We start from the raw sequence: 11135 nt of genomic DNA on the forward strand, positions 1-11135 counted from the left end.
ACGTCATCAACAGATAAGATTCATTATTTTAGATCAATATTTTACTTCAATAATATGGATCCATTATTAAACTTCATTAGATTACTGGCAGGTGTTTATTTAATCAACTTGTGATTTTTTAATTACAGTATGACCTCCCTACATGGCACCTTTAGAAGCTACTGGGTTGGACGCAGTCTTTCTGATCCAACTTGTTCCTCTGTATCCTCCACCGAGTTCCCACCTGTCAGTCATTCTATGTACCAGCAGCTGCTCACACACAGTTCAATTCAGCTATGATGGAATTCATTATTTCAACAATGGATTTGCTTTTATTAACTGTAGTGAAAGTAAATGCATCAATTATCATCTAATCAGACTCTGTGCATCCGTTTCGTTCTGTGACGTAGGACAGAATATGTAAGTTTGTCCTGGACATTTACTGCACAGGTCGGATCTTCATGCTGATGCTCTTCAGGGAGTAGTTAACGCCCCTCCAATGCTGCCACTCCACTCCAACGCTAGTGATTGTACCGTCAGCCCCCCAGAGATAAACCCCGTTAGGATTTGCATCATGACAGTTGTTGTACCAGAACGCCCCCAGGTGGAGTTTGGCACAGTTGTTTGGTGAAGAATCCTGGTCTTTGTCAAAGGTGGAGAACTTCTGCCCGTTGAAAAAAGTCATCGCGTCTCCTACAGAAACACAGGTGTTCATCAATATATCATTACTACTGATGATGCCTACACTATTTGCAGTACTGGGAGTACTATAGTACGACCACTGCCTGCTATTACTAACAATGTAGTAGTTACTGTAAAATATGATTTTATATCTGATCTTAAAACTGCTGGTGCTCTAGACACAACATCCAGCATGAAGTACGAACAATCATTTCACAATGATTTCAAGCAGTAATTATATTTTCCACCAGCAGCATCTGCTGCCGTTGCAGTTGTCATGGTTTAATGCTGAATGATCAAAAGATACAGGATGTGTCTGACTCACCTGCTCCTCCATCACTGAATCCATACACATTCAGTTTGTATCCATCACACTCTCCACTGATGGAGAACGAGGAGTAACGAGCAAATGCTGTTTTCTCGTCAAAGTCCTGCATGTCGACCAGCAGCTCGTACTTTCTCTGGTTTGTCAGGTAGTAGATGTTGTCCAGACCTGAACACACACACAGACACACACACACGATTCAGGTTTTATATTTGTACTTTCTGTACAATGATTTTACGTAGTTGGGTTTCAGGTCTCACCGAGCCAGTACTCTCCAGCAGCACCACCAAAGCCAAACTTGTAGTAATCCCAGGGTCTGTAGAAGTTCACTGTACCGTCCATCCTCCTCTGGAACACCTGGGGACAGGTTGGGTTTTAACTGGTGTTTGGTTTATTGTGACAGTTCATCAGGTAGTGTTCTCATTGAAAACCTCAGCTGCGACTTTCGGAAGTTGACATGAAGCTACAGGGTTTAACTTTTCTTCAGGGCAGAGATGATCAATAACTCGACTGTCACAGCCGATGTTCAAAAGTTGCATATTATTCAAATAAATGGTCAAATACTCACTGTCCACCCTCCTCCTAAAGAATCCATGTCACAGTAAACCTACACACAAACACAGTGGGAAACGGGACCTTTGAGCTTAGAGTAAATCACAGTCCAACCAGTACAACTAGTGCTGATGCTAAAACCTTTACTGTTGTATCCTTGGGACTTCTGTCAGAAGTGTTTTCATGCTCTCATCTTTAATTCAACACCTTTGTCTATTAAAGGTACAGTGAGCAACATGTAGCGTCATCTAGTGGTGCTGCAGGTTGAATCCAGCTGAAAGTATTGCACTGACTATATCTGAAACTTCTCACGAGGCTGATTATGCTTCATTCTTTGTGATCGTCTTTCAAGCAGTGCTACAGGAGCACCAACTTTAAACTGCTGCTGCTTCCACGTAAAAACACACACTTCCCTCTCTAGAGCCCCCGTTTGGTTTGTCCTGTCTGAGCTACTGTAGAAACACAACAGTCTCCTTAAAAAGGCACTGACGCCTTATGTTGACATAAAATCTTATTTTTATATTCAGACGTTCACACAGTTGTCTGCTGATTATAAGTCTCTCTAAATCTTACAGCACAGTTAACACCTTTAAACAAAAACCTGTCTTCCAGTTTACCTGGACCGCTGACCTTTCCCCAAGAGGATAGATGGTGTACACGCCGCTGAATGAGGTCTTGTTTTGTTGATGGATGTCACTGCAGTCAGCTGGTGTGAGGCGCTCTTTGCAGCTGGTCAACAGTGGAACCAGGAGGAGGAAGAGGACTGGTACCGTCTGCAACAGAGGAGATTCATGACCAATCAACAAACGAAGACTCCACAGCATCATATTGTTGTCTGCAGTGTTTGTCAAGAGGAAACTGAAACAAGTCAATACTTTCTTTACGAGCTGGATTCAGTTCATCTGAGGCCTCAGCGTTACACAGTGAACATTACGGTGAGTTCACTGTCACCAAACTTAACAACATGTGTTTCTCTTTCTAGAAAAGACTTTGATTCATCAAACACACACTTTGATTGGTCAAACACACACTTTGATCCATCAAACACACACTTTGATCCGTCAAACACACTTTGATACATTAAACACACTTTGATTCATCAAACACACTTAGATTCGTCAAACACACTTTGATTCATCAAACACACACTTTGATTGGTGAAACACACACTTTGATTGGTGAAACAAACACTTTGATTGGTGAAACACACACTTTGATCCATCAAACACACACTTTGATCCGTCAAACACACACTTTGATTGGTGAAACACACACTTTGATCCGTCAAACACACACTTTGATTGGTGAAACACACACTTTGATCCGTCAAACACACTTTGATACATCAAACACACTTAGATTCGTCAAACACACTTTGATTCATCAAACACACACTTTGATTCATCAAACACACACTTTGATACATCAAACACACTTTGATTCATCAAACACACACTTTGATTGGTCAAACACACACTTTGATCCATCAAACACACACTTTGATACATCAAACACACACTTTGATTCATCAAACACACTTTGATACATCAAACACACACTTTGATTCATCAAACACACTTTGATACATCAAACACACTTTGATACATCAAACACACACTTTGATTCATCAAACACACTTTGATACATCAAACACACTTTGATACATCAAACACACACTTTGATACATCAAACACACTTTGATACATCAAACACACTTTGATACATCAAACACACTTTGATTCATCAAACACACACTTTGATACATCAAACACACACTTTGATTCATCAAACACACTTTGATACATCAAACACACACTTTGATCCGTCAAACACACTTTGATACATTAAACACACTTTGATTCATCAAACACACTTAGATTCGTCAAACACACTTTGATTCATCAAACACACACTTTGATTGGTCAAACACACACTTTGATCCATCAAACACACACTTTGATCCGTCAAACACACTTTGATACATTAAACACACTTTGATTCATCAAACACACTTAGATTCGTCAAACACACTTTGATTCATCAAACACACACTTTGATTCATCAAACACACACTTTGATACATCAAACACACACTTTGATTGGTCAAACACACACTTTGATCCATCAAACACACACTTTGATTCATCAAACACACATTTTGATTGGTCAAACACACACTTTGATACATCAAACACACACTTTGATTCATCAAACACACACTTTGATTGGTCAAACACACACTTTGATCCATCAAACACACACTTTGATCCGTCAAACACACTTTGATACATTAAACACACTTTGATTCATCAAACACACTTAGATTCGTCAAACACACTTTGATTCATCAAACACACACTTTGATTCATCAAACACACACTTTGATACATCAAACACACACTTTGATTGGTCAAACACACACTTTGATCCATCAAACACACACTTTGATTCATCAAACACACATTTTGATTGGTCAAACACACACTTTGATACATCAAACACACACTTTGATTCATGAAACACACACTTTAATACATCAAACACACACTTTGATACATCAAACACACACTTTGATTCATCAAACACACACTTTGATTCATCAAACACACACTTTGATTCATCAAACACACTTTGATTCATCAAACACACTTTGATCCATCAAACACACACTTTGATTCATCAAACACACTTTGATCCATCAAACACACACTTTGATTCATCAAACACACACTTTGATTGGTCAAACACACACTTTGATCCATCAAACACACACTTTGATCCATCAAACACACACTTTGATTCGTTAGACTCTTTCAGGGCTACTGTAGAAACATGACACCGACTTCTTTTTAGCTAGTAAGTACGTAGACACAATATTTGCAATTTTCGGGTTCATTCTTACACCTTCACCTTTAGTAGGGACATGACGGCCCTCAACATAGGGTCCGACTGAAGGAACATGGCACGCTCTGGGGTACAAACTGTAGGTATGAAAGGCAGGAGACTCTGTCCTGTGCAAATGGAAGAAGTCAGATTCCAGCTCACTAACTCACCTTCATTGTCAGAAATCTGAAGAAACAAGAAGATCCAAGTCCTGATGTGGGTCTGTCGGACACTGAAGATACAAAAGGAACAAAAGTCAGTTGTAGTTCAGTCAGTAAACAGAAGACTTCCTCCAAATATTCACTAAGCTGATTTGAAACGCAATGAGAAAAAAATTGTTCTGTTTTCAGCAGGTTTTTGAAATTTGAGACTGAGGCACCCGAGTGTTCAGAGGTGGGTAGATCGTTCCACCATCATAGAACCACAGAGCTGAGTTTAGCCTGGGATTGTTTGAGGTGAGAGGACCACAAGATGTCGAAAGGGATGGAGACCAGGATGAGGGAGTTCAGGTACCGGTGCTGTTGCTGTCCAAACCACCTCAGTCTGACTCTGACTGTATCTTTAAAACATCTGATATGGTCTGTGCCTCTGATGGACTCATTCCTGATCCTGTCCATCCTCATCACTCCCACAGAGAAGCTCAACATCTCCAGCTCTGCTACCTCCAGCTCTGCCTACTGTCTTTTGTTTAGTACCACAGTCTCCGTACATCGTCTCTGGTATCTCCTCCGTCTTGAACACCTTTCCCTTCGTTCTCTCTGATCCTCTTTAATCACACTCTTGACACTTTTCTCCAACTGTTCCACGCCTCTTCACCTTTTTTCCACACTTTCTGTTGCTCTGACCCGAGTCCGTAAAGTCAAGCAGTGTCTTGACCTCTGCTTCCTGTAACCTCACCGTTCCTCTTGGTTTCCTCTCATTCATACACGTTTTCTGTTTTGCTGCGACAAACCTTAATTCCCCTGATTTCCAGAGCACACCTCCACCTCTCGAGAATTTTCCTCCTCCAGACACCCTCTCTACATTTAAGACTAGACTTCAAACTTTCCTTTTTTATAAATCTTATAGTTAGAGATGGATCAGGTGACTCTGAACCATCTCTTAGTTCTGCTGCTATAGGTTAGTCTGCTGGGGGACCTCTACTGATACACTGAGCTCCTCTCCTCTCTCCTTTCTCCTCTATACATTCAAATTCTACCATTTCATGTCATTAACTTTGTGTCTTCTCTCTCCTGTAGTTGTGTTTCCTCCTCTCTGTCTCCCTCTCTCTGTTCTACTCTGCAGGTATCCTCCTCCTTGGAGCTGTAGATCTCTTATACTGTAATATTTTGATCACCAACACAGTATGTTGTACCAGCAGTGGCTTTATCACACATGGTATTTTTCTACTGTACTGAATTCGTAATGTTTTGAAGTCTAAAACAAGACGGAGTGGGTTAGGTTTAAAAAGTGGTAAAAAGAGTAAATATCAGTTCAGAAAAATAAAATACGAAGCGATGTCTCCTGGTTTAATTCTCACCTGTGTGAACTCACCTGCAGCTAGAGCTGAAGAGACTTTGTCTTCACTTCAGAGGAAACAGACAAACTGCTGCTTCTCACGCAGTCTGACAAACTCTCACAGCTTCACTTCGTATATCTACAGAGACAAACACGGCACAGCAACGTTTAAAAAAACATTTGTAGTTTCACTTTCTAAATCTGTGATGGTGACAAACAGATCTAGAGGACTGACGATCGTTTAACAGTTGATCACATGTACACACAGACGTTGAGGAAGAATAAAATGTTTAATTTAGTGTATAAATTATAATGTTTATCTGTAAGTCAGAGGTGGTTGGATTAATATTTTTCTCTGTAACTGTTTAAATGAGCTAAAACATGATTTCCTAAAATTAAAAAATGACACTTACTGATTTTAAATGTGCGTGTTCTTCCACAGTAAAATCAGATAAGAAGCAAACAGTTAAAAACACAGGAAACCAGACAAACGTGTTTCAGGATTAAAGACACCAGCGTCTGTGTGGAGAAGCTTTGTTTCTTTCGATTCAAGGGAACAACAGCAAATCAAAGTGCAACAGAAATGAGTTTTCCTCATATCTGAATGAGGTGTGACACCAGCCTGGAAACGTCAAAGACTATTCCAGTCAGCATGTCTCGATGTGACTCTGCTCTCGTTTAAACTCGGGCCACATTTAATAAAACAGTGTATGAATGTATGTTGACAAACTATTCTTCTATCCTGGGCCAACACCAGTGGCTCCAGGAAGCAATTACTCATGTAGTCAAGACCCATGTGAGCAGCATGTCTGTGAGATTCAAGTGGTCCACTGCATGGTACCACAGGTACCACAGGTAGCTCACCGGGCCACCACTGTGGAGCCGATCGTCAGTGATGCCACGTGAACCTGCTGACACAACGACGAACACTAAAGGAATGTGTTTTTTTGGCACCAGGTCCTGTTTAAAACTTCCTGATGGAAAAAATCTAAACAGGTGTGTTGAGTCAAGTCAGAACCGTGTGGAGGCCAGATCGGCTCAGAAATGAGAGCTGGTTCTTTCTGGTCTGAGAAAACGACCAACATGTGTTGGAGAACCTCTCGTGCTCAGGTGCAGCCTCTTGGTGGTTTTCAGGTGTGTTCAGACATTTTGCTCACGTGTTTTTACAGTAAGTCTGTTTGGGTACAAGCACAAGTGTGAACAGGGAGATGAAAACTGCTTCTGTGGACAAGGTTCAGTTCAGAGAAAAGTCAAATGCAGTTCAGTCAGTAAACAGATGTCCATGAAAGTTCTGACCCGATGACCCCCTCTAAAGATGAACATCACTAAGCTGGTCCAGCTCCACAACAGCTTCACTGACCGGACTCCAGCTTTAACTCACGACTAGAATCAATGTTGAAATGATGTGTTAAATAAAACACTGCAATGATTTGTGTTATTAAAATACTTGTTTATTCAGAGCCACATCTACAGATGATGACAGATCACAGACTACATGAGAAAAAACATCTGATCCGTTCGTCCTGAGATTTAATGCACAGGTTGGATCTTCATGCTGATCGTTTTCAGGGAGTAGTTCCAGCCCGTCCAGGTGACCCAGTCCACGCCAACATTGGGGACAGTAGCATCAGCCCCCCAGTGATAAAGCCCGTTGGGGTTGGTATAGTGACAGTTGTTGTACCAGAACGCCCCCAGGTTTAATTTGGCACAGTTGCTGGATGAGGAGTCCTGGTCTTTGTCAAAGGTGGAAAAGTTTTGTCTGTTGTGATAAGTCAGAGAGTCTCCTACAGAAACAAGAGTAGAATCCAGTATTATCACTGATAGTACTGCGTACAGTACCGGCTACTGCATGTTGCTAGGATACTGTTCTGTTACACAGGGACTTTAGTTAGACCGTGGATTATGCAACATCTGAAATCGGCCGGCCTCCTGCTGTGTTCACGCTGCATGCACAAGTATCCGAGTGAGTTTCCTTTTGCCTCCCACTCTCTCAGACCTGGTGCCTTCGTACCGTCTGCTGTCACATTAGAGTTCTCGTGGTTTTTTATTAAGTACTACATGTGATTTCACTGTTTGATGGTGAATTGTTTTACAACTCACTCAATATTTTTAGCAGTTCCTGTAATAATTCTTATGATTTTATCAGTTCAGCACAGATCATCATCTCCACTGGAGAAGTTGTGTTAACGAGCTGCTGACATTTGACTGCTTAGATTTTGTCTGTTTCCACGTGAATGGTCACATTTCCAGCTGATCTAAGACTAGATACTGCTGTAACTTCTTTGAACTCACCTGCCCCTCCATTCATAAATCCAGACACTTGTATTTTGTATCCATCACACTCTCCACTGATGTAGAAAGACGAGTACCAAGCATACACTTGTTTTCCATCAAAGTTCTCCATGTCGACCACCAGCTCGTACTTTCTCTGGTTTGTCAGGTAGTAGATGCTGTCAAGACCTGCACACAGAAAACATCTGAGACTAACAGAAACCTGGTCTGAGATGCAAAAAGGTTTTATATTTGTGCTTTCTACACAGTGAACTTCATGTAGTAACAAGTCAGTCTGGTTTCAGGTCTCACCGAGCCAGTACTCTCCAGCAGGGTCACCGAACCCAAACTTGTACTGATCCCAGGGTCTGTAGAAGTTCACTGTACCGTCCATCCTCCTCTGGAACACCTGGGGACAGGTTGTTGTTTACAGACCAGGTTTTTCCTGGTGTTTGACTAAATGTTAGTCCAACAGAAATTTACTGACTGATTCAAATACTCACCGTCCACCCTCCTCCATAAGAGTCCATGTCACAGTACACCTACACAGGTACATGTTTTAGTGATTGTGACTTTTCTACTACAACAGTAATCCTGCTGCTGATGCTACAGCCGTACCTGGACAGCAGATCTTTCTCCAAGAGGGTAGATGGTGTACACTCCACTGAATGCGCTCTTCTCTTGTTTGTGGATATCACTGCAGTCCACTGGTTTGGAGACGTGTTTGCAGCCAACACTCAGTGGAAGCAGGAGGAGGAAGATGAGCATCAGCTGGAATAAACAGGAAAACTGCAGTTACAGTTTTTAACAGAAAAAAATAATTAGACTGACATTTAGTCATTTTAGGTTTAAATAAAGGTTTTAAATAAAGAGCAGTTTGTAGCACCCACTAAGGCAAAGTTCCCATGTTCACAATGTTGGACTGTTCTGTTCCAAAGGTAGAGCACACTTCACTTTGCAAACTCACCATTATAAGAGTTGGAAGGTAAATAAACTGATGAGGCTCTGGGTGCTCTGCTAACAAGAGAACAGATAAATGCAATTAGTCAAACCTGCAGGAATCCCAGATGGTTTTCGTTTCTGTACCGTCCAGGTTACAGAAGTTCATCATGTTAAATAAGTGGACACAGTAAAAATAGTCAACCCAAAGTAAAAGAGTGGTTCAAACGTCGGATCTGAGCTTCACTGGGACCTGAAGCACCTTCTTGACCTGGAGAGGGAGGGACGGTAGACGGCATAAAAAAGCTGAATGGAGATGCCCCTCAGAGTCCCCACCTGAAGGGAGGTGCACTTTGGTACATCCTGGGATCAGGTGCACCATCATCATTTACAAGTACCCGACAGTTGCTGAGAGGAAGCCTGACTGTGCAGGTCAGAGTATCCTGTCATCCACTGATAACTCAGTAAGAAGGAGCACACTTAAATGATAACAGATGGTTGAACAGGTTTAGATTGGAGATCGTAAATGTGAGCAGGGATCGTTTGAAGCAGCAGGAAACAGTGACTGAAGTTAAAAGTGCAGCAACAGATTTAGTGATTAAATGTTTAAAAAAAGAAAAACTGTTCTCACCTGTGTGAACTCACCTGCAGCTGGAACTGAAGAGACTGAAACTTACAGCTTCTTTTATCTACAGAGACACGCACACGTCACAGCCGACAGACCAATCAAACCAGGATATCACAGCTTTTGGAAACATTTGTCCTTTCACTTTCCAAATCTGAGAAATTGACAGTTTGAATCCAGGACTGATGAGTGCACACCCACACTAATACTTTCAATCTTCTGTAGAGTGAAGACATGGTTCAGTAGAAAACCCATCTGTAAAACAACTTTTAATAAAACAGGCCAAAGAGTCTCAGGATTAAAAGCTCGTTTATATTTATTTATAGATGGAGGCTCATTGGGACCTTCAGTGCTGCAGAAATGTTTTTGTATCCTTCCTCAGATCTATCCAATCCAATTTTATTTGTAGAGCACTTTTTACAATTGACATTGTCACAAAGCAGCTTTACACAACCAAAGAACAGTACATGAACAGTGAATGTGTATAAAAGATCTGGGCTTCGATACAATCCTCTGAAGTCTACAGACAACTTCATGTCTTGGTCTGTGCTCTGACAGGCACCGTTACTGTGGCTCCTTCTATGACAGGTGTATCTTTCCAAACTCGAAAACAACTCGTAGAAATATTCAAAGGACGATCAGTGGAAACGGTGGGAAAATTTTAGTTTAAGGCTAAATTCTTAAAAAGTCTTTACCATGATTCTGAAAACTAGTTTCTTGTTGATTTTGTCATTATAAATAATTAGTGGGATTGAAAATAGTTTGATTCGTTTTGGAATAAGGCTGTAACATAACAAAAGAGCAGCACTGAGCACTTTCTGGATGCACTCCAACAGCTGCAGGTTGTTGCAGACCCAGCACACCTTCATACCACAGGTATCAGTAGGATAATGCTCCCTGCAACAGTAGCTGCAGATTCATTTGAGAAACATGACGTAGTTGCCCTGAAATCCTCCATCCTTTGTTGGAACTGCCCCCTCAGTGACAGTGGATCCTGCTGTGATACCAGTCTGCAGCTGCTGCACTAAAGTGTCCTGAAGATGAACTCCCTACTTTAACGTATTCTCCACCTCAAGCCGTGTGATGCAGACCTGAAATCTTTAAGGCTGAAATAGTTGAAACCCGACCTCGTTTGTGTGCTTTAAGCATCCAGATAAACCTGGAGGTCTGGCTTTTTGTGCCAACATGTTAATCTTGGCACACATTCCCAAGCAGCTTGATGACTGTGCCTGTAAAATCTCACCCTCCACACTGAGAAGGCAGACAGGCCTCAGCCAGTGGTTAATGATACTGGAAGACTTGAGTTCAGCCCAGAGGAAGGGAAGATACAGGTCTACTGTCTCAATGAGCAGTTTGTTCCGAGGCGTGCTGCCTCTGGCTGCA

The 11135-nt window shown here is 41.6% G+C and overlaps 2 protein-coding genes across 4 annotated transcripts; both read right to left on the minus strand.

Moving 5' to 3' along the window:
* Positions 1-76: 76 nt before the first annotated feature.
* Positions 77-6439, minus strand: LOC113155956 (microfibril-associated glycoprotein 4-like). Of its 3 annotated transcripts, none has more exons than XM_026350720.1 (8): positions 6331-6438; positions 5954-6056; positions 4591-4652; positions 2155-2310; positions 1554-1592; positions 1246-1342; positions 986-1153; positions 77-672 (listed from the first exon to the last, which is right to left on the minus strand). In XM_026350720.1, the coding sequence occupies exons 3-8, from the start codon at positions 4594-4596 to the stop codon at positions 419-421; spliced, it is 720 nt and encodes a 239-aa protein (XP_026206505.1). In that variant the 5' UTR covers positions 4597-4652; positions 5954-6056; positions 6331-6438; the 3' UTR covers positions 77-418. The 3 variants fall into 3 exon arrangements, with proteins under 3 accessions (XP_026206505.1, XP_026206506.1, XP_026206507.1); XM_026350721.1 differs by having other exon boundaries at positions 5940-6056; XM_026350722.1 differs by lacking the exon at positions 1554-1592 and having other exon boundaries at positions 6331-6439.
* Positions 6440-7346: 907 nt separating this feature from the next.
* Positions 7347-9738, minus strand: LOC113155953 (microfibril-associated glycoprotein 4-like). The gene is made up of 7 exons (XM_026350711.1): positions 9333-9738; positions 9156-9205; positions 8807-8959; positions 8692-8730; positions 8501-8597; positions 8210-8377; positions 7347-7701 (listed from the first exon to the last, which is right to left on the minus strand). Exons 1-7 carry the CDS (start codon positions 9424-9426, stop codon positions 7448-7450), a joined length of 855 nt encoding a protein of 284 aa, XP_026206496.1. The 5' UTR covers positions 9427-9738; the 3' UTR covers positions 7347-7447.
* Positions 9739-11135: the final 1397 nt, after the last annotated feature.

Source organism: Anabas testudineus, chromosome 19 (assembly GCF_900324465.2).
Source record: "Anabas testudineus chromosome 19, fAnaTes1.2, whole genome shotgun sequence".
Lineage (NCBI taxonomy): Eukaryota > Metazoa > Chordata > Actinopteri > Anabantiformes > Anabantidae > Anabas > Anabas testudineus.